At 49.9% G+C, this 24,542-nt stretch overlaps 9 protein-coding genes across 9 annotated transcripts; 2 read left to right on the top strand and 7 right to left on the bottom strand.

The window, feature by feature from the left end:
- BGW36DRAFT_397062 (S-adenosylmethionine synthetase) lies at nt 1-1,398 on the bottom strand (the record flags this gene model as incomplete). Its single annotated transcript, XM_046218248.1, has 5 exons — nt 1-375; nt 425-1,050; nt 1,107-1,134; nt 1,196-1,253; nt 1,310-1,398. 5 exons carry the CDS (start codon nt 1,396-1,398, stop codon nt 1-3), a joined length of 1,176 nt encoding a protein of 391 aa, XP_046072010.1.
- A 612-nt stretch (nt 1,399-2,010) lies between these two features.
- BGW36DRAFT_296568 (putative ATP binding protein) lies at nt 2,011-2,904 on the top strand (the record flags this gene model as incomplete). Its single annotated transcript, XM_046211284.1, has 1 exon — nt 2,011-2,904. The coding sequence occupies one exon, from the start codon at nt 2,011-2,013 to the stop codon at nt 2,902-2,904; it is 894 nt and encodes a 297-aa protein (XP_046072011.1).
- Nucleotides 2,905-3,336: 432 nt separating this feature from the next.
- BGW36DRAFT_427277 (nuclear pore assembly and biogenesis-domain-containing protein) lies at nt 3,337-3,883 on the bottom strand (the record flags this gene model as incomplete). The annotated part of the gene is made up of 2 exons (XM_046220394.1): nt 3,337-3,809; nt 3,868-3,883. 2 exons carry the CDS (start codon nt 3,881-3,883, stop codon nt 3,337-3,339), a joined length of 489 nt encoding a protein of 162 aa, XP_046072012.1.
- Nucleotides 3,884-4,284: 401 nt separating this feature from the next.
- On the bottom strand, nt 4,285-7,983 carry BGW36DRAFT_416818 (uncharacterized protein). The gene is made up of 4 exons (XM_046219359.1): nt 7,340-7,983; nt 6,311-7,211; nt 4,867-6,257; nt 4,285-4,811 (listed from the first exon to the last, which is right to left on the bottom strand). The coding sequence occupies exons 1-4, from the start codon at nt 7,681-7,683 to the stop codon at nt 4,733-4,735; spliced, it is 2,715 nt and encodes a 904-aa protein (XP_046072013.1). The 5' UTR covers nt 7,684-7,983; the 3' UTR covers nt 4,285-4,732.
- A 2,866-nt stretch (nt 7,984-10,849) lies between these two features.
- On the bottom strand, nt 10,850-12,553 carry BGW36DRAFT_296025 (putative C6 finger domain protein; the record flags this gene model as incomplete). The annotated part of the gene is made up of 4 exons (XM_046211226.1): nt 10,850-10,881; nt 10,937-12,247; nt 12,310-12,432; nt 12,481-12,553. The coding sequence occupies 4 exons, from the start codon at nt 12,551-12,553 to the stop codon at nt 10,850-10,852; spliced, it is 1,539 nt and encodes a 512-aa protein (XP_046072014.1).
- A 1,196-nt stretch (nt 12,554-13,749) lies between these two features.
- Nucleotides 13,750-15,307, bottom strand: BGW36DRAFT_359114 (putative vacuolar ATP synthase subunit H; the record flags this gene model as incomplete). Its single annotated transcript, XM_046214039.1, has 3 exons — nt 13,750-14,359; nt 14,411-14,945; nt 15,013-15,307. The coding sequence occupies 3 exons, from the start codon at nt 15,305-15,307 to the stop codon at nt 13,750-13,752; spliced, it is 1,440 nt and encodes a 479-aa protein (XP_046072015.1).
- Nucleotides 15,308-18,721: 3,414 nt separating this feature from the next.
- On the bottom strand, nt 18,722-19,740 carry BGW36DRAFT_427283 (putative proteasome regulatory particle subunit; the record flags this gene model as incomplete). Its single annotated transcript, XM_046220395.1, has 6 exons — nt 18,722-18,775; nt 18,833-19,162; nt 19,222-19,344; nt 19,399-19,527; nt 19,605-19,630; nt 19,683-19,740. The coding sequence occupies 6 exons, from the start codon at nt 19,738-19,740 to the stop codon at nt 18,722-18,724; spliced, it is 720 nt and encodes a 239-aa protein (XP_046072016.1).
- A 136-nt stretch (nt 19,741-19,876) lies between these two features.
- Nucleotides 19,877-21,621, top strand: BGW36DRAFT_378427 (putative mRNA splicing protein). Its single transcript, XM_046216105.1, has one exon. The coding sequence runs from the start codon at nt 20,101-20,103 to the stop codon at nt 21,454-21,456; it is 1,356 nt and encodes a 451-aa protein (XP_046072017.1). The 5' UTR covers nt 19,877-20,100; the 3' UTR covers nt 21,457-21,621.
- BGW36DRAFT_341315 (putative origin recognition complex subunit Orc1) lies at nt 21,622-24,276 on the bottom strand. Its single transcript, XM_046213092.1, has 3 exons — nt 23,411-24,276; nt 23,239-23,360; nt 21,622-23,181 (listed from the first exon to the last, which is right to left on the bottom strand). Exons 1-3 carry the CDS (start codon nt 24,209-24,211, stop codon nt 21,723-21,725), a joined length of 2,382 nt encoding a protein of 793 aa, XP_046072018.1. The 5' UTR covers nt 24,212-24,276; the 3' UTR covers nt 21,622-21,722.
- Between the last annotated feature and the right edge of the window lie 266 nt (nt 24,277-24,542).

Below are 24,542 nucleotides of genomic sequence, written 5' to 3' on the forward strand. Positions count from 1 at the left end.
TTAGAACTTGAGGGTCTTGGGCTTCTCCCAGGAGAAGTCCTGGTTGGTGAAGTGGCCGTTCTTAGCAGTCTGGAAGTAGATGGGCTTGGCCAGGTCAAGCTCCTTGACGATGACGCCGGGGCGGAGGTCGAAGTTGTCGCGGATGATCTGGACAAGCTCGGTCGAGCTCTTGGACGAGGTACCGTAGGTCTCGACGAAGATGGAGAGGGGCTCGGCGACACCAATGGCATACGACAGCTGAACGAGAGCACGGCGAGCAAGCTTAGCATTGACCAGAGACTTGGCAATCCAGCGAGCGACGTAGGCGGCCGATCGGTCGACCTTGGAGTAATCCTTTCCGGAGAAAGCACCACCACCGTGAGCACCCCAGCCACCCTATGACTAGATTAGTTACTGTGCGTGGGTTTGAATTTGCTTCACTTACGTAGGTGTCGACAATGATCTTACGACCGGTCAAACCGGCATCACCCTGAGGACCACCGATGATGAAAAGGCCAGAGGGCTGGAGGTGGAAGACGGTCTTGTCATCCAAAAGCTCGGCAGGGATGGTCTTCCTGATGACCTTCTCGAGGAGCTCCTTGCGGACGGTCTCGGTGGTGACATCGGGGCTGTGTTGGGCAGAGATGACGACGGTATCGACACGGAGGGGCTTAACAGCACCGTTGTCGTGGGCATACTCAACGGTGACCTGGGTCTTGGTGTCAGGACGGACCCATGGGACGGTTCCATCAAGACGACCCTGCTTCAAGGCACGGTTGAGCTTGTGGGACAGCAGGAGAGTGAGGGGGAGGAGCTCGGGGGTCTCGTCGGTGGCATAGCCGAACATGATACCCTGGTCACCAGCACCAAGCTTCTCTAGGGCCTCGTCGTAGTGCAGACCCTGGGCAATATCTGGGGACTGCTGCTCAATGGCAACGAGGACGTTGCAGGTCTTGTAGTCGAAGCCCTTGTCGGACGAATCGTATCCGATGTCCTTGACGGCATCACGGATGATCTTTTGGTAGTCGAGTCTAGCCTTGGTAGTGATTTCACCGAAAACCATCACCATACCTATCATAATATTAGCCACATTGAAGACATGTTATTTACAGCGATGTTTCACTTACCAGTCTTGGTGGCAGTCTCACAGGCAACCTGTTCGGGGGGTTTGATTAGTACCGCGTTTAACCGACCTGCGGCAGAATATTTTTCTTACCTTGGAGAGGGGATCCTCAGCTAAGCAGGCGTCGAGAACGGCGTCGGAGATCTGGTCACTATTCGATGGCCTTAGTTTCGAGCAGATAAGCACTGCAGAGCACAAGATACTCACGCCATCTTGTCGGGGTGGCCCTCACCCACGGACTCGGAGGTGAAGAGGAAAGTCCCCGAGGGGGTGGTTCCGTTGCTGATGCTGCCCATTGTGGTGAAGGGAATGAAAGATATAGAGCGATTGAGTAGATCTTTATCAATTGATTGAAGGAGATTTGGGCTTGTACAGGAGATTTCGCTCTTCTGAAAAACAACACGACGGGGATGGAAGAGGGAAAAAGTGGTGGGGTTCAGGTCCGATTTTATCTAGCAGCAAGGACCACAGAGTCGCCGAGCACGGAGTCCGAAGTTGATGGCGCCATAGCCCGCTGCTGACTCAGGACTGGCCGGCCCGTTGCTCTGCCCCGCGCTATTCTCAGTATTCTTGCAGTATGGACTCTGGAACGAGAAGAAAAATAAAATCTAAAATAAAAATATCAAATATAAGATCCCGATCTATTAGTACCTGATAAATAACACCGAGTAATTATATACCCGGCTGACACGGACTTGCATGCTGCTCTCTGACTGGCTGCGTCAATCTCTGCCTACCTCTTCCCCCCCCCTTCTAAATTCTACTTCCTACTAAAATTTAACACTCATATTGCTCTGCTCTACATACACCACAGCATGGGATAATCTCGCAGGCATGGTGTGACCCCGTCCCCCACCAGTACATCTCCGTCATAGCAAATCATCCCATTCTCGATTGCTTCTGGAACAATGTCGAAATTTGGTGTGTTGGTGATGGGGCCTGCGGGCGCCGGTAAGACGACGTTCTGCAACGCCATCATCCAGCACCTGCAGACCACGCGACGGAGCTGTTTCTACGTCAACCTGGACCCTGCCGCCGAGAGCTTCCAGTATGAGCCCGATCTCGATATCCGCGAACTAATCACACTCGAAGATGCCATGGAAGAGCTGGAGCTGGGCCCCAATGGCGGGCTCATCTACTGCTTCGAGTTCCTGATGCAGAACCTCGACTTCCTCACCGAAGCGCTCGAGCCGATCAGCGATGAATACCTGATCATCTTCGACATGCCCGGCCAGATCGAGCTGTACACGCACATCCCCCTCCTACCGACCCTAACCAACTTCCTCAGTCGCCAGGGCCCTTTGAACATTTCCATGTGCGCCACTTACCTCCTCGAGAGCACGTTCGTCATCGACAAAGCGAAATTCTTCGCGGGCACGCTGAGTGCCATGTCCGCGATGATCCTATTAGAGATGCCGCACATCAATATTCTCAGCAAGATGGACCAGATCAAGGACACGGTGGGACGTCGCCAGTTGAAGAGATTCGCCACCGTCGACGTCCAGCTGTTGCAGGACGCGGAGCAGGCAGAACAGCAGCAGGAAGAAGAAGATCCAAGAGCAGACCCGTTGTCGAAGCACTCGTTGATGAGTGGCGGGTCATTCAACCGGCTGAATAGAGCCGTTGGCCAGCTAATCGACGACTTCAGCATGGTTTCGTTCCTGCAGCTCGACGCACAGGATGAAGACAGCGTTGGGGCGATTTTGAGTCATATTGATGACGCCACCCAGTTCCACGAGGCTCAGGAGCCGCGTGAACCAAATGACGCACAGGACGTGGACTGGGAGGATCCAGACATTTGAGATAATCCCCAACCTAATCCACTATGCACCAAGAAACAAGCAGAGGCTGTCGATCCCTTCTACTACAATAATACCCGGACAAAGGTGTAACCTGGCGACACTGCGATTTGAGAATATCCAGAATGGCTATACGCTGATTCTGATTTATTAACTACCCGGTCATAAAAGTCGTAAATGATGCGGCTGTAGACTGACAATGTCTATGCACAGCATACTCAGGATTCATCAGAGAATCCAACACAACTTGAACAGCCCGAAATCGCCGTAATCATTGTCAAGAACACAGTATCAAGGACAAACAGAACGCTGTACCATAATGCTATCATCTAATAAAACAAAACACAAAAATGATGCACAATTCCAGACCATTAGTCTGAACATAGTCGCTCCTGTAGCACCCATCAATCATAGATTGTAGTATTGTTTAATTCTTCACCACCTCCTTCTCCCCCCTCGTTGATTCTGATATGCATATCCAGCCGCTCTTGGCTGCCCTTTCCCTTCTACATCCGCCACAAAATCCTCGATAAACCCCTGCACCACACCCCAAATCCACCCGGCCTCCGTAACCGCCCTCTCCACTCCAACATTATACACATAAACCCCGACGCCCAACACACCCGCCCAGAAACACAGCCGAACAACAAACATCACCCAGAACATCACCACGCGCCGCGCATAATCAAGGATCCGTAGCGAGATGTATAGCGCGAGGAGCATGATAGCGACGGAGACGAGGTCTGAGGATGAGAGCGAGAGGAGCGAGGCGAGTGGTTGGACGAGGTATGGTTCTAGGTAGGCGGATCGCAGGGTAGTCAGGTGCGCGGTTGCTGAGGCGGGGAGTGTCGAGATGGTCTTTTTGAGGAGTGTGTAGGAGTGGGCGCGGAGGTAAGGGAAGAGAGATTCTGTGATAATTAGATCTTCTGGTTGGCTTTTTTCGAATCTTTGGGGATGTGGTGGTACCTTGTATGTACTCCATCGTGCTGGTCTTCCTAAAGCGTCTCAATAGAAAAATAGGAAATTGAAGAAGCTGAAGAAGCTGTAGCCTGTGTTGGAGTTGGCAGGAGTTGTTGGGGTTGAAGTGAACGAATGCTTTTTTGAATGGCGCGTGCAGCAAATACAGCGCAAGCCAGCGCGCTAGAAGGGCTATCGTAACACAGGTCTTTGTTCGTAAGTCTTTCCGAAATAGCTTTCAGCTGAGAAAATGGTTGTCGCGATGGAAATGTAAGTGACAGATTGAGGTTAGAGGGGAGTCTCTGCCGAGCCGCGCCAAAGGCCGGGTACCACCACAGTGCAAGTATACTGGTCATCAATATCAATTCAGTTTCTACTGATACGTCAGTTAATATGTAAGACCATATTTGATAAGTGTATTCTAGTCCAAAATGTTGATTGTTGTTTAATTATAATCACTATAGCACCGTGTTGAGGACGTTGCAGAACTCGCGCAGTAAATTATATATACAGGTCCCATACCTTCCATTCGATCATCACCCAAACTCCAAGAGATATATACATCGCATCAAATAGCTGCTAGCTGCATAGAAATCAAATGCAGCTGCTTTTCGCAGAAAGGAAAGAATATAAACCCAAGTCAAGTGCGGGGGTGGGTATTCAAGCTCAAAAAACATGTCGGGTTTACCAAAACCCGAAGAATGTAAAGACGCGCGGTTGTCGTAGACTGTGTAAAAACAGAAAGAAGGTAAAACTGGTATATCCAACCAACGCCAATCAAACGGCTACACCGGAGCCATCAATGCTGGAAGATGCATCGTGCGTATACAATATATATAAATGATGGTTAATAGTGTACAGGACTGAAGATTCGTTAACCCATGCGATTCATTTTTTCGCGTCTAGCCATGATTTCGGCTTCGAGGCGACGAGTTTGACGGAGAGCCTCATCCCTGCAATGCTGTTAGTATTGGTGAACAAAATGTTACATGTGGATTGGTAACTTGCCTGTCTGATTGCAGCTCCGCAACGTCGATCTGCGCCTGATTCATGCGCTGTACCACCTCTTCCATTTCAAAGTCGGCATCGCGCAGAGCCTTTTCAAGTTCCTTCACCCGGAGCTCGAGCCTCTCGGCCTGGATGAGCTGGCTCAATGGGATCCCCTCTCCAGAAGTCGTCACGTCGAGACGAGGTGACCGCGATCCTGAAAAGGGGATAGCCGCTGGTCTTGGTGACAGAGACATTGGGCTCTTGATTCCCATCTTAGCTCGCATGAGCTGGGCATTGTGGCTTTCTTTGAGGGAACGGATTTCTTCCTCGTGTTTCGCCATTTCATCCTCGGAATGGTGTTGGGCATCCACCAGCGTATCCTCCAGACTCTTGAGCCTGTTTTGCATGTCGTTGATACGGTGAGCCGACATCTTTTGTTCGCGCTCTCCCTTGGCAATTGCATCTGCAAGACGTCGACGCAAAGCGTTGTTTGACTCGAGCCGTTGTCGAACTTGTCCTGCAAGTATCGCTGATTCCTGCGAGGCACCGCCCTGTTCCATGTCGGCCTGCAATTGTTGGTAGGCGGTCTCCAGCGACGATGAGGTAACCTGTACATTGGCAAGTCCGTCCCTGGTGGCAGAAAGCTCTTCTGGAAGAGCAATATCATGTTCCTGCAGCAGTGTTCGTAATGAGCTAGTCTCCTGCTCGGCACGGTCGAGATCCATTTTGAGGCCACCAAGACCCTTTTCACACTGCCATTTTTGCTCCAAGGCTTCGTCCGCTCGGCGCCGAAGGTGGTTGATTTCTTCTCTCAGGTTTCGCACCTCTCTTTGATAACCAAGTTTCCGTGGTGAGCCAATCTCTTCAGCCTTGCTCAACTCTATCTCGAGGATCTTAATTCGCTTCTCGTTTTCACGGGCCTGGTAGGCTTGTCGATCAAGAAGGCTCTTCAGGGCCTTGTGTAGAGCATCACGCTGGGCCTCCACATCCTTCACGCGGTCGGCCAGTGATTCACGGCTTTCCCCCGACCGGTTGCCTGACACCGAGTTTGATCTTGATAAGCCTCCTGACTGCGCAAAGCTGGATCTTTTATTCGGCATCCGAGCTAGCGAGTTTGATCTCGATAAACCAACCATCGAACCTCGCTGCGAGCCGAAGTTATCCTCTTCGGCAATGGCCTGGATTCGGTTGTTCTTCTGTCCAGAAAGAGAAGGTACTACCTCATCGCGCAGGTGGTCTCGTTCGTTTCGGAGCTGCTCTAGTTCAACTCTCATAGCAGTGAGCAAGTCCTCAAAATTATCTTTTAGTTGTCTCTCTTCAATCAGCTTGCGTCGTGTATCCTCCAAGTTAATCTCGAGTTCCTTATTTTTGGACACGGTATTCGAGGCATCGACCCTCTGAGCACGAAACTAAATTACTGTTAATACCTTAAAATAACTAGAGATGACAAGAGTGGTCTTACCTGTTGCACTTGGTTTTCCAAAAGTTGTACATGTGACTCGCAGGCGGTGCGTTTCGACCGCTCCTCTTGCCATTTTTGACTCAGTTCTACTTTCAGCTGAGCCCGTTCCTGTTCAGAAGTCCGTTTGATTCGTTCAATATCCTCAATCTTCCCCCCGTCTGTTCCAGTACGAATTGAACTGGTACCCGAGTCCGAAAAGTAATCACTTGTTCTCCGGTTGGCGTCTGTGTGCGATTCGAGTTGGAGCCTCTCTACCAAGTCCTCCAGTTCCATCTCCCGCCTGATAGACCCAGCGAGCTCCGAGCTGATCTCACGCAGCTCGGCTTCCAGTTCGGAAACCTTAGACATGAGGTCGACCGAGTGGCCAGAAGTGGGCACGCTAATCGAACCCATCGACCCCATACGGGTAGGAGGCATTGGGAAGCCATGGATGCCCGGGTCGTTTGGAACAGCGTTCTTCACACCATATGGGGAGCCGCCAAAGGGTTGAGGTAATGGTGAAGGTAGAGGGGATCGTCCGGCATCGCTGATTTCGGTGCTGGTCGACTCGGCTCCCGGAGAAGTGGTGGTCTTCCAACCGAAGAAGGAAGTGATTTTGTTTCCAGGCGTCTTGGGTTGTCTGTCACCCGAACCGTTGGGCATAGTTGGAGGGCTGGCATCAATGTGTAAAGGAGGTGGCCTGGATTGAGGAGGCTGTAAGGCCATAGTCTCAGACCTCTTATGGATCAGAGGCGGCGGTGACCTCAGCACCGGGATTATCGGTTCGCTAGCAAGACGAGAATGAATTGGCGTCCCATGCGGCAGGTAGTCAGAGTCGTCGCTTGTTTCTAATTCGAGATTGCTGTAGGTTCGGGAGGTGTCAATAGGAAATGGGATGAATGGAGATTGGCCCCGAGGATATCTAAGTCAGTGTACATTAGCGTATGATAAACGGCATAGACGGGGCCGGGCGAAAAGACGACTCCTTTGACGGCAACTGGGTTACAGATGGCAAGATGGGATGAAGGAGGGGACAAAGGGATCCCTTACCGGTCGAGGTCTCTGGGGAGGAAAGGGAGGTTTTCGTCTACTGTTTGCAGTTGTCGAGGCGAGTCCAGCTGAGTCGATGACAATGGTGGCTGCTGGCGTTGCGAAGGAGGTGTCCCTTGAGGAAGCTTAGGAGTGATCACAGGAGAAGCATTGCTAGGCAAAGGCTTCCTGCGAACTGGAGATGGGCCACTGATAGACCGAGCGCGTGCGGCGTCAGGAGTGCTATTGGCCAAGGGCTGAGGGAGGTCGAAGCTGGCGGCGGTGTTGTTTCTTTGACGGCGGAGAAAGGAGGAGGAGAAGCCGCCGGGAGTAGCAGCGATTGGCGGTGGACTGGCGCTCGCCATGGCCAGTAGTAGAGAGTTAGCGACTAGCTAGAGGAGTCGAGTTAGTGTGTCGAGTTTCAGATCAGGGATTGATTGTCTGCGATAGTGAGTTTAGCATGGCAGAATAGGAGGACAATCGGCCATGGCTAGAGCCACTGTAACCTTCTTCCTGAGAAACTATTAATTAATCAGTCGGATCGGCATGTCATTGAGCACGAGCACGGGCGAGCGAGGCGACACGCGCCTAGCGAAACAGAAAAGGGGACAAGGGAGACCAAGGGGCGCCAACGTGGTTAGAGTGGTGAGAGTGGTTAGAGTAGGCTCTTGAGGCGGGTTGTGTGGTGGAGGAGGTGGTTGGACTAGCATTAGCGTGCTACTCCAGTCTCCCACTGCGGTACTTCTTACGACGGTACTACGTACCACGACTACTAATTTAGTACCACTACTAACAAGTTGCCTACTACCGATACTTACTAGCACGACGAGCAGAGCACGGCGTGTTGCGATGCCAGCCTTTGAAAGGACAGGGGGCGATAGGCCCATTCGACGATCAGCGCCCATCCCCAATGGAAGCCCTGCATATTACTCCTGTCGGCCAGCCACTACTACCATAGCTAGTTGTTCGCGGAGTAGTAGGTACTAGTGGTACCAAGTCTAGGCCCATTTACTCCGGACGTGCTCTGCGCACAGTCTCTGGCCCTCTGCGCCGTTGGCGTTCATGCATGACTAGAGGGCGGCCAAGGACTGGAGTTACATGAGCAGCGGCTCATATATTTAGCTGCATTTTTCAAAGCGCACTCACCGCGATCATAATCGAAATGAGAGCCTGGCGGCGGCAGTCAGGGATGCCAATAGACGCAATAGTCAAGGACAAGAGAGGAACATGGCGGGGCGCAGCGGCGGACGGATATGGTTCAGGGGTTGCACTGGGTTCCTGACTAAGGCACGGCTGGGCCAATGGGCGCCCGTGGCTGCAAGGCGGGCCGCTTGGGCTTTTCTCAGTCCGCCACTCACTCCTCCACCCTGCCATATCCATACAGTCCGTACAGCGGTTAAGCGGCAGATGCGAGTGGCTGCTTGGAATGTTAATGCTTTCCATTTTCCATTCTGGCACGACAGGCTCTGGCAGACACTGACGGCGACTACGTACTAACGAGCACGCGGAGAAATATGCTTGCTAGCCTAGGGCACGCAGTCCTCGACGCTCGGCTCATCAAGTGGGGTTGGAGTCCCCCTGATTGCGATCAAGCAGCAGTCGTCCGACTGTGGTACCACACGATGAAGCCTCTGTCCTGAAGGCTCGAAAGAGAAGACGGACATGCGTTAAATTTAATATTTGCCGTGTCGATCCGAACCTACACCGACGCCAGGCTTGCACTTTGTACTCCGTACCACGCACTTATTACTATTGTGCATAAGCTTTTGATATTCACATGCCGTGCGAACTGCTGTGGCTGCCGCCCGGCGAATGAGAATCTCTCCAGGCCGCCCGCGATAAGGAGCTTCCTTGGCTGAGTTCTGCAGATAACTCAGCCATACCCACCAGCGCTTACAATGTGAGTTGTGAGTGTAGGTCGAGCCGGCCGGGATCTACTAGCCCTTTTCGTGTTTCGAGACAAAGGAAATATCGCTTCACAGGTGAGTGGTTAGCGCTGTGAATAGAGTCAAAGTGCATTCGATTATGGAAGATAAGATGGGATGCACATATCAGAACTGATAAGGCCATGCCCACTATACATGCATGACAGTATGACTGCATACGACACTGACTAGTTAGTTGGCAGTGGTCATCAATGACAAGCGGGCCCGGGATGATGATGTCGCTTTGATACATGGCGTAAGCTCGTCAGCAGAATGAGTACATATCTAGACACCTGGTTCGGCTATTGCTCATTTCTTGATGGAACATAGGAATTCTCAAATTCTTCAAAGCTAATTTAACCCTACTTAACCCTACTAAGACCCTTCAAATTCGTGCAGACAGCAAAGCCAATCATGGCTGACCCTGGGTCTTCAGCGTCAACGAATGAATCACATCTTTTATATACCTTCCATCATCGTAGCATGCCTCTCAACGTGGCTTCATCGCGCTCTTGCGCTCGGCTAACGTGACATGCGTGTCTGACATCTTTCACATTATCCGCGTCCAAACGATCTCTTGCGCGTCCGTTTGCCGCTTTGTTCAAGTCTTCTGAAACGAATTCGAAAACCAAGGTGCACTGCGCACTGCAATCACCAAAGTTGCTCCAGTCAGACCCTCGATGGCTTTTTTGATACCTGCCAACTCCACAAGTCTGCCAGACGGAAGGGCGAAGATGGCTCGGTAGCCCATGTCCGCAACGTCCTCTGGCTTGAGCTCCTTATCATGAGTCGGTGATGAGGTGCTGCTTTGAGCATCTTGAGCATCGGTGTCGGGACTAGAAGTGTCGTTTTTCTCGCACTCTATCGCTGTGATTTTCTCTTCGCTGCTGTCGTTACTACTGGTTGTGCTGTCATCATCGTAGTCAACGTCGTAGTCGTAGTCATCGGTGTCGTCGTTCTCATCGTCGCTGCAGTAGTGAAATTTTGAATCAGAATCGTCACTCTCGCAGTCTGAATCAGGCCCACCGGCGCAGAAGAGCCAGCTACGGCGTGTATAGTCGTGATAAACCCATTATTCTGGGGCTGCGTGCTCTCTTGATGAGTGATGGGTGATGGGTGATGTGTATGCTTGGCAGCGGAGCGAGTTGGATTTTCTGATATTGCATCGTTGGCTTCGCCGACTCTATTGTCAGCTCGGTAAGTCATTTTGATGTCCTTTTGTGCTGAATTTGAGAGTAGTTGTTTTTGATGCTGTTGGGGGAATATTGTCAGACGTGAATCCGTTTGGGTTCGGATGCTGCCTATTGAACCAACCACGGCGGTGTGGTGAATCGTGGCACCGACACCTCATATGATAAGGCTGTAAATTAATGAAGGTAAGAATGAATAATGTATAAGTAATAATGATTCAAACGTATCAATATGACGGGGATGAAAAGGGGTATAGATCCCGACATAACCTATTATACAGGAATGCAATATAGAAATATTTTACCAACCGTGATATCCAAATTCAACTCCAAAACAACTTTTGTCGTATATCGTTTATATAAGTAGAAATGGATTATGTGCAAAGCCAGTATCAGCGAGTATTACCCCGGTGAGGCTAATAGGGGATGAAGTCAAAGTTCATCCTATCTTTTCGATTGTCAGTACCGGGCTCACTGCGATAGATGTCTAGGCTCAAACATACCAAGAAAATGGCTCCAATCTTCATCCACATTCTTATCATCTTCCGCCCAATAAGCCTCTAAGAAACTTAATGATTGAAGGACGTTGGGAATCCGTGTTGTGTCATGTAAGGAAAGGAACAGCTGCTTGAATGCTTCGCGATCCTCGCCCAAAGCCTCACAGCCAGCTGTGAACAGTGGTGTCGTCAACATGACCCACGGACTGAGACCACTCTTCGGAACAATCTGCGACGTGCATGCCAAAATTCGCTTGACAGAGTATTGGACCTCTGGTGACGAGGCAGGTACCTTGCGTACTCGGCGGTGGATGTGAATCAGCGCTGTATGTTGGAAGGCCTCGTTACACAGCATGAATTCTCGGATAGAGTCGTCAGTCAGCCTTTCTACTACTCCAGGATAAAACACGGTTTGGTTGTCTCCGGAATAACGGTCTATCATGCCAAGCACCATCTTTTCCAAGGTTGCTGCGCGCTCTTCAAAGTCTTCATCTTCGCTTTTCAATTGTCGTGACGTGTCGTCATTCTGATGCCGTTGCCAAGCAATGATGCCAATTTCGCGAAAGATAGCTGCTAGGTGAACGGTAAACCCCCAATAATCGTCCAAGTAGTCAGGACCATCGGTTACAAAGCTATCACTTTGTATCGATTCGGCAGTACTCGCACCAATTGGAGGCCCATTCCCGTTCAGAGCAGATAAAGCCACGATGGATCTGTACCAACGGTCGAGATACTTGCGGAAAGCGGTATTCGGAGTAGTTGATGACTTCGTGGTGGTCATCAAAGCCTTGGCGCCTTCAACGTGTGCTCTCCATGTGTTTGGCTGGATGGCGCCCGAATGGATTTCAGCCAGACAAAGTGTGCGTGCCGTCGCCAAAAGTGCATCGGATCCTTTGCGACTTGGGTCTTGAAGCTCGATTCGAAAATGCTCTAAACTTCGGGCCATCAACCTAGCAATATCTGGCGCGGCCTTGACCGTCTCGGACTGATTATTTACCGCCTCTAGATGAATGGCAGATAGTGCCATCGTAGCGTATAGAAGTGACGGTGTTTGTAAAGCCATGGGAACGATCATTTTGCAGATTTCATCCTGCATACCTGGATGGCATGATGTGACATGTGACGCATCGCGGATGAAATGTTGCAACAGGGCTTTTTGGGTAGGCGGTAACGATGGAAATGGGTCGACCTGTCGGACAAGAGGGAGGTCGGGAGATGACGAGGAGGAGGGGGAAGATGACGCTGGGGTTTCGGATTTTACGGAGACTAATTTTCCGCTGTTCACGGTGGTATAAACGAATTCACCGGGCGAATACTCTGCATATAAGAGAAATGGTTAGAGCATATCCGCATTCCACACAAAAGGCTTCGTCACAAACCTAATCTCTGCATCCCCCCAGGCCCAACACAAGCTCCGAACCTCGAGCGCGAGAATGTGCGTCCTCCCCACTGCAGCTGCATTGCATATCTGCATTGCACTCCAGCCGCCTTGCATCGGCCGCCTGTTTGTATTAGTGCGGATAGCAGCCACTTTCACAGGCCTGGCTTACATTCAGGATGTTGCTCGTCACATTTTTGCCTTCTTGCTTTGCATCGCTTGCAGCCTGTAAACGACCGAGACATTGAAAATGTATGTATATCGTTTGTTGTGGAGGGAAAGCCAGCTTAGATGGAGGCGTAGGACATACAATAATAGGAAAAATTATCGGCCGTCTTATCCGGATATCAGACAGGAAGCCGCCAGTAGACTTTGCTGAAGAGAAGAGTGTTGAGCATTAGAAGAAGGTATCTGGACAGGGTATATCGCGAGCCTGGCGTCAGTCGTGTAATAATGATAACAGAGGCAATAGAGGTCGTAAAGTTGATAAAATAGAAAGAGGGGGTTCTTTCTTATCGAAAGGATGATTTAGCTTCGTCCAAAGCAGCGCCTGATTGGGCCTAGTCGAAGAAGGCATAGTGGCTCGCCGAATGCCTAGAAGCCTGCCGCATTTGGCGACGCCCCACTTCGCCTCTGTGACAATTCTTGCCAGTGCCACCACATTCTTCTACTCTCCTATGATTTCATCTTGTCTTGGTCTCAGATATAGTATCTGGCTAGGTTGCAAGCCTGTTATTATTATCGAGGCACCACAGATAATCTACCTTCGGAGAAAGGCCGAGTTCAAGACTCTGCTGAAAACCCTTGCGTGGAATAATTAGGGGATGAGGGAATGGAAATCTCCTTTTTCGGTTCGGATCCGTGGCATGCTTCCATGCCACATGCTGATCATCACAGACTTGAGAGCAGCAGCCAGTCAACTCGGATCGCTCGTCATTTCCGTTCGTCGTACCATTGGACTGCCTTATAATTACACAGCTCGTATTAATACTACAACTGTATCTAAGAAGTTTGTAGCATTCCGTAGTAACTAGTCAACGGATACTCACGGGGGTTCAGAACTTCAGGGACACTAGCAAGCCTTCTAGCTTCCAACACTGCCCTGCCCAGTGCGCATTGCCTCTTGCTTAAGTGGAGCATCTCAAGTTTGTGACACAAAAGAGACTGAGCAAACGCCCTGCGGAGTTCGGCCCAGGGGAACTCGCGACCTCATTAGCAGAATCGCCTGGGTTCCACTGAGGCGAGTGTGGTTTCATAATGTGAGATCGACGCCAATACGTAGCGATAGTTTGCTGGTGGATGCCTTTACGTACATCTCGATTTCTGAGAAAATACCTTAAAGCCAAGCATGCAGGCTACAGATAAGGGGCGAAAAATAGATCTCGATTGATATGTAGTCATGGTATATGCAACTTCAAAAACTATCTAGACGCCAGCCTTCTCAGTTAAAGGTGTATCGAAGCCATTCTCCCACAGCACGCAAGCTTTCCCACCGCACCGTTTCGTCTCGGTCAGTCATCAGTTCCATAACCCTGGCTTTCAAGCCTAGTTTCTCTAGTTGGTTCCGTCGCTCGGGTACTTCTTTGACAAGGCTCCCAACGTCGTTGCATGCAATTGCCAGCACCTGCTTGTCATTATCCCAGCTCTTAGACAGAATCTCGGCCAATTTTCTGGGCAAGGCTCCGCGCTCTTCCTCGAGAATCCGGTGAGCATTCTCGCGCCAGAATGTCGGATTACGATGTGGAGGCGACCATCGCAGATGTCCAGACTGCACTTCGGCAGCATACTGGTCGAACGTAGTTTGCGTCTTTGTATACTCCTCCAGCATTTCGGACAGAGAGTTGAGGTCTTCAAGAAGGTCTGGATCGGTCAGGTGACGGCCGCTTAAGTTTGATAGCAAACTGGGGAGCCGGACAATCACCGCCACCGGCAGAAGCGTTGTGCGGTTCGCCGTCAAGAGGTTATTTAACGTAGCGAGAAGAAGGCGAGTTGTTTTCTCTTTGGGAGACAGCCGCAGAAGCTGTGTGTATAATTCGATAATGTCATGTTCCCTGTCCTTGTCAGTTCCATGCGAGGCAGATGTAGAATGCTAGGATACCTACGATTGCAATTCATCGCCCACGAGGTCACCCTCGAAGCTGAGTTGCCAAATAACCAGTAGCACATGGTATAAAAGTTGTAGCCCAACGCCGCCTCCAACACTTACGTCGGCATTTCGGATGCTGCTCGTGGCTGCTGAGCCCGCTAAGGTACTTGACCCGGTATCTTTCCCGCCTGCGGCTGTACGAAGGATTTCTACGAGAGTGATGACTGTTTCTTGGCGCTGTTTCCAGAACAGCTCTCTCGCCTTTTTGTTACAGAGAAGGGACGAGAACCCTTGCACCCCAATATCTTGAAGCCCGCTATCTTGGTTCTTCGTCAAGACGGATAGGTACGAATAGAGTTGTGGTAAGGCCTCTTCTTCGCAACTGGATGTCTGAGATGAGGAAGTAAGCGCCGTGGACACCAAGGCAGTCAAGAAGGAGGATGTAAGAAGGGGTATAGGGTCCTCAGGGTTGGTGGAATGACGCAAGAGGGGTAAGAACGGCTTGTAAGGCTGGGGATGCTCAATCAGAGCCAAGGCGAGTGACGGCACATCTGATCGTAAACAAGTCAGCAATCTCCTGGACAATGCAAAGCCGGCCTCGCAAAAGCAGTGACACACCATTAATAAGATCGGCCGACAGAACCAGAATATATTGCACTATATCGGTACGTTTGGACGCTGACTCAAGGACGCTCTTCTCATCTGGACCGCCTGCAAGGAGGGTTGCATACCCCTTCAAATCCGTTTCGACTGTCTGCTGACGCTGTTCCTTCCGCACCTTGTCAACTGCTTTTATCTTCCGTAGATGTTCATCGGTGATGTTGCCGGCTCGCACGGCACCTTCCCATGGAATTGGTCGGGCGCGAATGTTATTCTGCAGAGAGCTGAGGTAGGTGGGCGGTTCGAGAGACATTGTGACGGCCAAGCAACGATCCAGACAAATACACAGGACGGCCTTGTCTGAAAGGCCGGTGCAGTGCAGTGCAAGGCGACAGTTCAGTTCCGTGTTGTGGGAGAGGCCAGGTGATGATGTCGTGGTAGGCTACTACAGTTGTAAGAGCTCATGCAGTGCAGCTTACCGCCTGCGGTTAGCCTGCGATTGGCGCCACGCGTGCTCCCTGTGATCCTGCGCCAGTGGCTGAGCCGCATCTAAGATTAACGATCACCTCAACCGCCGACGGCTGACCCGTCTACCTGGCTTCTCAGTTACACTTCATTATTCCAGCTGTCCAGTATTATTACTGTGCGATACTGGTGTTTCTTAAGGCGTTCTTTCTTGTCTGACCTGGCAATTCGTCTGAAATGGACAATATCTCCTGCGCGGCATAGCTCCGAGTTTCGTGACTCGCAATCTGCTGCTTGCCTGATTTTCCAACCCTCACCACGCCGCAATACTTATGACTGCAGCACGCTGAGACACTCTACGCGGAACAGCACTTCCCAGCTATCGGCCGAGACAGAATCCGTATCGCGATGTCGTCCGATGCGCAGCAATCGAAACCCAGATGGGGCGTCCGGGGCTTTCTTCAACAGGCGGTATCGGGGGTCGAGTCGAGGCTCGACGTGATTCTAGCGAACGATGAGGAGGATGTACAACAAGGCAAACAGGTCAAGGATGACGAGACAGCCACACAACCGGCTATAACTGTCGCCAAGCAAAGTGCTGAAGGTATGCAACAGCATTCACTGCCCTTGACGCTGTCATTGGCTAATTCTTCTTGAAACAAAAGTTTCGCGAAGTTCTTCGAATGCCCGCAAAAATGACCGATTACAAGAGCGTCTAGCGAAAGCTATGGTGAAAAATCAGAGCCCTGCGGCGGGCAACAGTCCACGGTCATCGGTCGAGGTCGTCTCTCGATCATCCACTCCTTTACCGATCAATGATACACGCGCCAGTCTGGATAGTACAAGAGCAAGCTTAGACGGTACTTTGTTGCAATCGGGTCTCCGAATAGCCGAAGATGTTCCACGTACGCCTCCAAGAAGTAGCCACGACTCAGGAAACCGTTCGCAGACCTCTAAAGATCTACCGGACACCGATAGCAATATGGAAACACAAATCGATGGCAGACTTGATTTAGAGCCCGGAAGCGAAGAGTTACAGGGAGTGCCATCCACGATCGAAAATGAGACGGAAGACACTTCCGAGAATATTGATCTCATCGACAACACGGAAACTTCGGCCATTGAGAATCCTGAACTCGAAGAATTGCGAGCTGAGCATAAAGCCGCCGAGGCTAGGTGGCAGGAAGAAATGCATGACTACATCGAGAAGATTGACGCCCTACAGTCGAAATTGAAGTACCTTGCTCAAGAAGCTGCTGAATCTGCCCGAGAAGCTGCGTCGGCCGCGAAACCGGGCAGTTTAGAGAAACAGCTCTCGGAAAAGGATGAACGTATTGCGCTTTTACTTGAAGAAGGCCAGAAATTAGCGAAAACAGAATTGGACAATCGCACTATTATCAAGAAGCTACGACAGCAGATCGCAGATAGCAACAAACAAGAGAACGAAGCAAAACAGCGTACAACGAAGTTAGAACGAGACTTGAATACTGCAGAATCAAGAGTTAAAAGAGTGGAGGCGTCAGAGAGGAGGGCACAGGATTTGCTGAATTCGCAAACAAAAGCTTCCAAAGAGCTCGAAATAGTCACATCCGAGCGACAGGCGTTGACAGCCACCGTGGAAGAACTGAAAAGTCAACTAGCAAGAGCAGTTGCACGTGCCGAGGATGCGGAATCCAAGGCCCAAACCGAAGCTTTGGACAAATCAAATAGGCGAATTACAGATTTAGAGGGCGATTTATCCAGCGCAAAGATCGAGAGAGAACTCAGCGAAGAAAAGTTGAAAAGAGAAATCCGAGACATCAAGGATAACTTGGAGAGAGAAAAGGAAAACGCACGTGTTTTGGAAGCAGAACTTAAAGGAGAGCAATCTGTACTGGAAAGCAAAATGGAAAGTCTCCGTTCACGGGCCGAAGAAGCTTCTTCAAGCGCTGCAGGCGATGCGCAAGCCAAGTTACTCCGCCAGATCGAGACATTACAAACGCAATACGCGGTCGCCAGTGAGAACTGGCAAGGGATCGAGGGCTCCCTGTTGTCAAGACTGACTACGGTTGAGAAGGAGCGCGATGAGATCGCTCGAAAGGAGGCCGATCTACGGCGGAAAGCCCGAGAAGTTGTGAGTTTGGTGGGCAGAGCCTCTGTAATCTATTGAACTAACAGGTTGAACTAGAACATCAAAGCCAAAAAATCAGAGGAGGAGCTTGAAACTGCCAAAGAAACGGTTGAAGAATTGGAGCGCACACTTCAAGAAGTCAGGCAACAGGTGCAAAAATTACAACAGAGAGTGCAAAGAGCAGACGAAGAGCTCGTGTCATTTCGAAAAGAGGCTGCAGCGAAAGAGAAATCTATCGAGGCAACTTGGACACAAAAACTTGAAGAAGAGCGATCCCGATGGAGAGAGCGAGTCGCATCGCCACCACCTTTCCTTCAGGAGCCTCGCACAGTCTCACCTGTCGCTTCCAGTCGCAGGTCCACCGGCCTTGACCCTCTTGTAGTCGAAAGCCGTCCATTGAGTCGTCGATCTTCTACTTTGCCATCTCAGGTAGATCTGGGAACCCCAACACGAACGAATTCATTCCCATCATTCCAAGGAATCGGCTCTCCGCATACATCAAACGGCCTCCCCAACCCCAATTTACTGGGTGCTCCTCCAATTCATGCGCTAGAGCCAGAAGAGTATTACAGTGGTTCTCCAGTAGCGCCATCTGCATACGGAGCACAGACAAACGTTTCTCGCGGGAATGGGATCAACGAGATTATATCAGTTTCAACCGTCGGAGCTGGCCCCTCAGTTCAACTTGTTGAACGTATGAGTGCAACAGTCAGGCGTCTCGAAAGCGAGCGAGCGGCTACCAAGGATGAACTAGAACGTATAACATCTCAGCGTGATGAAGCTAGACAGGAGGTCGTTGAATTGATGCGTGAGATGGAGGAAAGGCGCAAGACAGACGGACGGGTCGAAGAACTAGAAGCGCAGGTCACGCAACTAGACGAACGCTATGAGACTACTCTTGAACTCCTTGGCGAGAAGAGCGAGCAAGTTGACGAACTTCAAGCCGACATCGCTGATCTCAAGAAGATATATCGCGAATTGGTCGATAGCACAATGAAGTGACACGATAAGGCGGAGTCTCTTCGGGTCAACAACATATTTTGCATATTCTGTAAATATACCAATTTATTCAGCCCAGATTCACGATGGGCGAAGATATGTGTATGCATTTTCGAAACCGGTATCATTAGACTTCTGGAATCAACTACTGTATTACGGCAACTCTATGCCCTCACGTTCTGCGGTTTGAAGAATATATTTTCGAACCTTTGGAACATCATTAGCATATCTTCGACATTTAGACAAGGTGTAAACAATCCATACCATCGTATCCGGCGCCAGATCAATAGCCAAATTCCCGTCTACATCCCTCTTTTCGAGATCCGTCCCTTCTTTCATCAACACTATCGCTGCGTCCCCATGGCCCTCAGAAATGGCATGATGCAATACCGTCAGACCGTCAACATCAGTGGCATTGATTGGACTCTTGCCCTCCCTGAGCAAGAGCTTTATTATAGGAATAGAGCCCACGGCTGCAGAGCGATGTAAAGCCAACTGACCCCGTTTGTCTTTGACCCTTGCGCTGCACTTATGAGCAAGTAGTTTTTTGACAGTAGAAAGATTAGCCTTCGAAGCTGCGAAGTGAAGGGCATTCTGTTGTACAAGAAATCAATTAAATATTTGTATCTGGGCATCTTCTTTGTGAGACTCACCTGTCCTGAGGAGCTTTTTATATTAACATCTGCTTCCTTGCGTAGTAACAGATCAATGACCTGCTCGCCTTCATCGTTTTTCAAGCTGGCGGCGATCATGAGCGGCGTCCATCCAGACCCATCCTGTAGAATAAAACCATGAGAACAACCCTAGCAGAACTCAAAGGTTGGACTGACTGTGACATCTGGATCGAAATATTTATTGGCTACCAGTAGCTCCACTATTGGTAACCGGTTATACGCAGCGGCCCAGTGTATAGGCAGACGTTCATCGTCATCCTTGAGAGAAGCAAGTTTTGGATTTGCCTGGTGTCGACAAAAAGATCAGAATGATGAACAAAACATATAAGAAATAGAAAATATGCAACAAATAGATGGCTCACATTCAAGAGCGATTCGACAACAGAAGCTTTTAGTTAGTCAGCAGTTGACTTTTCCATTTAATGAATAATTCAACGTACTTTTTCCTTCGCGAGAAGCTTCGTGTATAGCAAACTTTGCAACTTTATCGGCCTCCATGATGAGTATGATGACTTTCTCCCGATTTATAATGAACTACTGAGTAGGTGGATAATATTGGAGATGGGATGGTACGTACATGGTGCACGGAGTCTAGTAGCTCGCAAGCAACGGTAGTTGATGAGCGGCATAGAAGATGGCCCGAGCTTCTTCAAAGTTCATTCTTTCGCCGCGCCTTTGCGACGCAATATTTATCAAAGCAACAACCCTACTTCGATTGACGACCAAGCGCATTCTCCACCACATACTAGATTCCATACGATTATCTCTACGTTCAAGAATTTGACTTTTTAATAACTCAGCGAACCCATTGCGCCACAAACCGTCGGCCGTTAGTGTTCTCTCGCTCACCTCCAGGAAATGGATATTTTGCCATCACAGTTGCCAGCCGACCAAGCTGTGCGAAAATCAGCTAAAAGGACCATTGAGCTTTTTGGATCCGATTATCTATTGGCCACACCCTCAACATCGACCGATGGCTCAATAGGTGTTTCCTACCGGAGGAAAGCCGAGTACGAAGCCGTTCAAGAACTCCCACCAGCGCTCGCAGAGAAGCAGGCCAAAGCTGCAGCATCCCGTACCAAGCGCCCGAAGATTCCAGGTCAAAACGGACAGAGTCAAGGCGGACAAAGTGGCGCGTCAACGGCTCTGGTGAAAGCAACACCGAGTGGACCATCTGCTGGAAATCAGAATAGAAGCCTTGTTTCACGCCCATCCGCAACTCCACAGCAAAGGCCCGACTGGCATCCACCATGGAAGCTGATGAGAGTGATATCTGGACATTTGGGTTGGGTGCGAGCTTTGGCTGTTGAACCTAATAACGAGTGGTTCGCCAGTGGTGCAGGAGATCGGACTATTAAGATTTGGAATCTAGCAACCGGCGCCCTTCGTCTCACACTGACAGGCCACATATCTACTGTCCGTGGTCTGGCTGTCTCGCCCCGCCACCCATACCTCTTCTCCTGTGGTGAGGATAAGATGGTCAAATGCTGGGATTTGGAAGCAAACAAGGTCATTCGACACTATCATGGCCATCTAAGCGGTGTCTATACCCTTGCTCTTCACCCGAATCTGGATGTTCTTGTTACAGGAGGACGTGATGGTGTGGTACGAGTTTGGGATATGCGAACACGTAGCAATATCCATGTGCTTTCCGGTCATAAAGGTACGATCGCGGATGTCAAGTGCCAGGAGGCTGATCCACAGATTATTTCTGCGTCTCTCGACTCGACCGTTCGTCTTTGGGATCTTGCAGCGGGGAAAAGCATGGGGGTCTTAACGCACCATAAGAAGGGTGTGCGCGGTCTCGCCATCCATCCAAAGGAATTCACATTTGCAAGTGCAAGTACGGGAAGCATAAAACAATGGAAGTGCCCCGAGGGCGCATTTATGCAGAATTTCGAAGGTCAAAATGCAGTCATTAATTCCATTGCTGTGAATGAAGACAATGTATTGTTTTCTGGAGGAGATAATGGATCCATGTCATTCTGGGACTGGAAGACTGGCCATCGGTTTCAGTCGCTTGATACTATGGCTCAACCTGGATCGTTGGATGCGGAAGCTGGTATTATGTCGGCTACTTTTGACCGGACTGGTCTGCGGTTGATTGTTGGTGAAGCCGACAAGTCAATTAAGATCTGGAAGCCAGATGACGAGGCAACGCCGGAGTCACATCCATTAGACTGGAAGCCGACTCTTGGAAGGCAAAGATATTAATATACTGATGTTGCTTTCGACAGCATTCTTGCATGACTGGGAAGTTTGAGGCGTTAACGAACACCGAAAGTATCGGGATCACATTCACATCTTGAGATTATTGCTTCATTAGTCCACTGTTGTTTGACCAAATTTATGTATACTTATGAAATCTTACAACCTCATTGAATCGCTCACATAAAGTAATCAAAAGTATATATACATGTATTAAATCAGGGGGTATCCTGCATCTCACTAAAACTCCATGGTGCTTATATTTATATCATTCACTGATCAAACCCGAGACCTAGCCCCTTTGCTTCATAGTCATCTCTGAAAGCTGACTTCACCTCCTCGGCAGCTATTCGTAATCTGACTTTGCTGCTTCTATCTCCCCTAGCTTTCGTACTGACTCCTATTTCGAGGGCGACGACACCGGAGTTCATAAGCTCCATAGCCGCGTAGCTCATCGCACGAACTCTTGCACCAGGGTTGCTACCTAGGAGAAAGTCCTTGATACTCGAGCCTGCAACACCTGCAACTGCCACAGAGGCATCAGCGATCCGCCGTGCCTCGTCGAGGATATCTCCCAATGTGGTCTCGGATATACCTGTTCGACGAACACGGGCCAGCAATGCTGCAAGAAATAGCTTTCCAGACAATGGAAGACAGCGGAGAGCTTGTTGCAGCGGTGTCGACGTAGCTTCTTGGATAGCTTGTTTGATAGTAGCAATCGTGACCCGCGGGGTCGAGGCAATCGGCTTCTTCTGCGGACTCGCAATTGTCACGGAGGGTTTGCCGTTCTTCTTTTGGTTGCGTTCTTTGCGTGTGTTACTCTTACTGGGTGTTGGAGGAAGTGCATCGTCTTCTTCCACCTCGCCGTTGGCGTCGCTTGTTTTTGTGGCAGATTCACTTTCTTGCTCAGCGATTTCAACAGCTCGGCGGCAGATGTCGAGCGCGCGTCGAGCATCTCCACTGACAGCTGCAACCTTTCGACTGGCGAACTGGATAGCATCCGGATCGACGATGTTTCCGGGGACGTTCGCGAGACGAGAGGAAATAATCTCCATCAGGTCTGTGTGTTTGTAACCGGGAAATGTGATACGGGTTAGGCCTAGGCGACTTGAGATTTTGTTGCTTAGGGTTCTTTCAGGGAGATCCATAGTGTTCGCCACTGCGAGGACAATGAGACGCGAGTGACGAAGCGCAGGCCAGTTGAAGAAATTGTACATAACGGATTGATTTTTCGTGACCAGTTGATCAAGTTCGTCCATCAAGACAACGCATGGAACTCGTCGGGGAGAAGGATGACTGAATTCTCTTTCTAGCAAGTCGAGTGCGTGGGATGGAGAGACACGGTCGCCTTTCAATGCTTCCCAAAGCAAAGAATATGACTGATGCGGATCGGTTACTTTCATACCGTTGATCTCGACAAAGATAAAGTCATCCATTTCTTCAGCAAGCACTGAATTATTTAATTGCGCAACAACTTCCCTGACAGTTGCAGTTTTTCCTGTGCCAGGAGTTCCTGAAATATAGATACAAGCACCAGTGCCTTCGCTGATCGCGGCGCTTAGATGAGAATATACGGTTTCAAACTCTGCATTGCGGCATGGTAGTGAGGTGGGCACGCTGGAGACATGCAGCAAAGCTCGTGCCTGGCGATATGGAGACGAGGTAAAATGTGTCGGGTCGAGTACACGAGTCCCCAATGGAGTAAACTCGAGTGGTTTCTTCACCACAATACTGTGAAGCTTGAGTGTTAGGCATGTACTCTTATTGAAGCGGGGATCGAGAGATTACCGTTTACTAGTAGGAGTCGTGAGAACTTTTCGTCGAGATTGGGGAGTAACGTTGAGCGTTGTCATTCGCTGCCTCTTCCTCGGTGTAGTAGGTGCGTTGAGATCATCTTTCGTGTCCACGTACTGTAATGCGAAATTAGATGTTGCTGGATATTTAGTACAGGTATACTCACATCCCCATCTACAGTTTTACGCTTCTTAGCAGCCTTAAGACCCATTTTGAGCATTTCAAGGAGTCGAAAGACGCTTTCTTCATCTCCTTTATACACATCCTCCCAAACAAATTCTTCGGTATACTTCCCTTGGAGCTGATTGACTCCCCTCCGACAAACAATGCATTTCTGGTATTCGGCAATTGCTGCTTTGCCCTTGGGGGGATCCCCATTTGGATATTTCGCAAAGAAAGCATCTTTGGACATGACATTTCCCCTACCATTTATTGAGGTTAGTGGATTGACATTGAAATCCACTGTCAAGTATTGTTCATTAGGTAAAGCATCGGCCCGCTTCTTGTTTTTGGTTGACAGAAATTCCTCCGGCGAGGCGAACCACATGACGTTGACCGACTTGACCGGCTCTTCGTCATCATCCTCATCTTCCTCTTCCAGAAACTCCGTTATTATCCCAACCCAATCCTTACCAGCCTCGGGTGATTTTAGTAAGACCACATGTCCTAGCCTGCACTCGAAAGACCCCATGCGGGCGGCTATGATATTCCTCTTTCGGGTTTTTGGACGTATTGAGCGTCTCCGGGGTGTTTGAGACTCTGATTCATTGTCGTTCGCCTGGTTGCTATTGGCATTCTCGATTCCATTTGTTTCTGGCTCGTATATCCACTCCCAAGGGTGATCATCATATCCCAGCTCATCGTCGGAGTCGTCTCGTACTAGGCCCCCTACGGTGAGCCATTGCTTGGCTTTCTCTCTGTTGTCTCGTGCAGTGCGGGGTTTTGGCTCCGGGCTTGAAGAACTCATGTTGTCGCTGTCATCGGAGTGTTCCTGTCCTTCAATGTTGCTAATTGCCTTAGGCCGAAGCTGAGCAAAATCATTAAACGCGTTTGACGCGCCGTGACTCGCCGTGACTAGCGCCCCTGATGGGGACTAGCGCAGATCGGATCGGTGGCCGATCTAGCTAAACCCAATTGAGAACTATATCGTTTGCTTCTGAGCAATAATTATTCTCATAGAACTAACAAACAACGGATAAAACGACGAATGGTAGCGACGACAGGAATTTAAGGAGGAAGAAACGTCTGCTGTATTTGAAATGATCTCGTCAACCCATGTTCCGGTAGCCAGCTGAACA

The sequence above is a fragment of the Talaromyces proteolyticus genome (assembly GCF_021365285.1).
Source record: "Talaromyces proteolyticus strain PMI_201 chromosome Unknown BGW36scaffold_6, whole genome shotgun sequence".
Lineage (NCBI taxonomy): Eukaryota > Fungi > Ascomycota > Eurotiomycetes > Eurotiales > Trichocomaceae > Talaromyces > Talaromyces proteolyticus.

What these genes read in the sequence shown, in the direction of transcription:
- BGW36DRAFT_416818 (XM_046219359.1), bottom strand. Translation starts at nt 7,683, where the DNA reads ATGGCGAGCGCCAGTCCACCGCCAATCGCTGCTACTCCCGGCGGCTTC. An exon ending in TGGAAAACCAAGTGCAACAG is followed by an intron (nt 6,258 to 6,310) that starts GTAAGACCACTC and finishes ACAGTAATTTAG; the next exon opens with TTTCGTGCTCAGAGGGTCGA. An exon ending in GCGGAGCTGCAATCAGACAG is followed by an intron (nt 4,812 to 4,866) that starts GCAAGTTACCAA and finishes ACAGCATTGCAG; the next exon opens with GGATGAGGCTCTCCGTCAAA.
- BGW36DRAFT_378427 (XM_046216105.1), top strand. Translation starts at nt 20,101, where the DNA reads ATGGATATTTTGCCATCACAGTTGCCAGCCGACCAAGCTGTGCGAAAA.
- BGW36DRAFT_341315 (XM_046213092.1), bottom strand. Translation starts at nt 24,211, where the DNA reads ATGAGTTCTTCAAGCCCGGAGCCAAAACCCCGCACTGCACGAGACAAC. An exon ending in GTAAAACTGTAGATGGGGAT is followed by an intron (nt 23,361 to 23,410) that starts GTGAGTATACCT and finishes TTCGCATTACAG; the next exon opens with TACGTGGACACGAAAGATGA. An exon ending in ACGACTCCTACTAGTAAACG is followed by an intron (nt 23,182 to 23,238) that starts GTAATCTCTCGA and finishes CAAGCTTCACAG; the next exon opens with TATTGTGGTGAAGAAACCAC.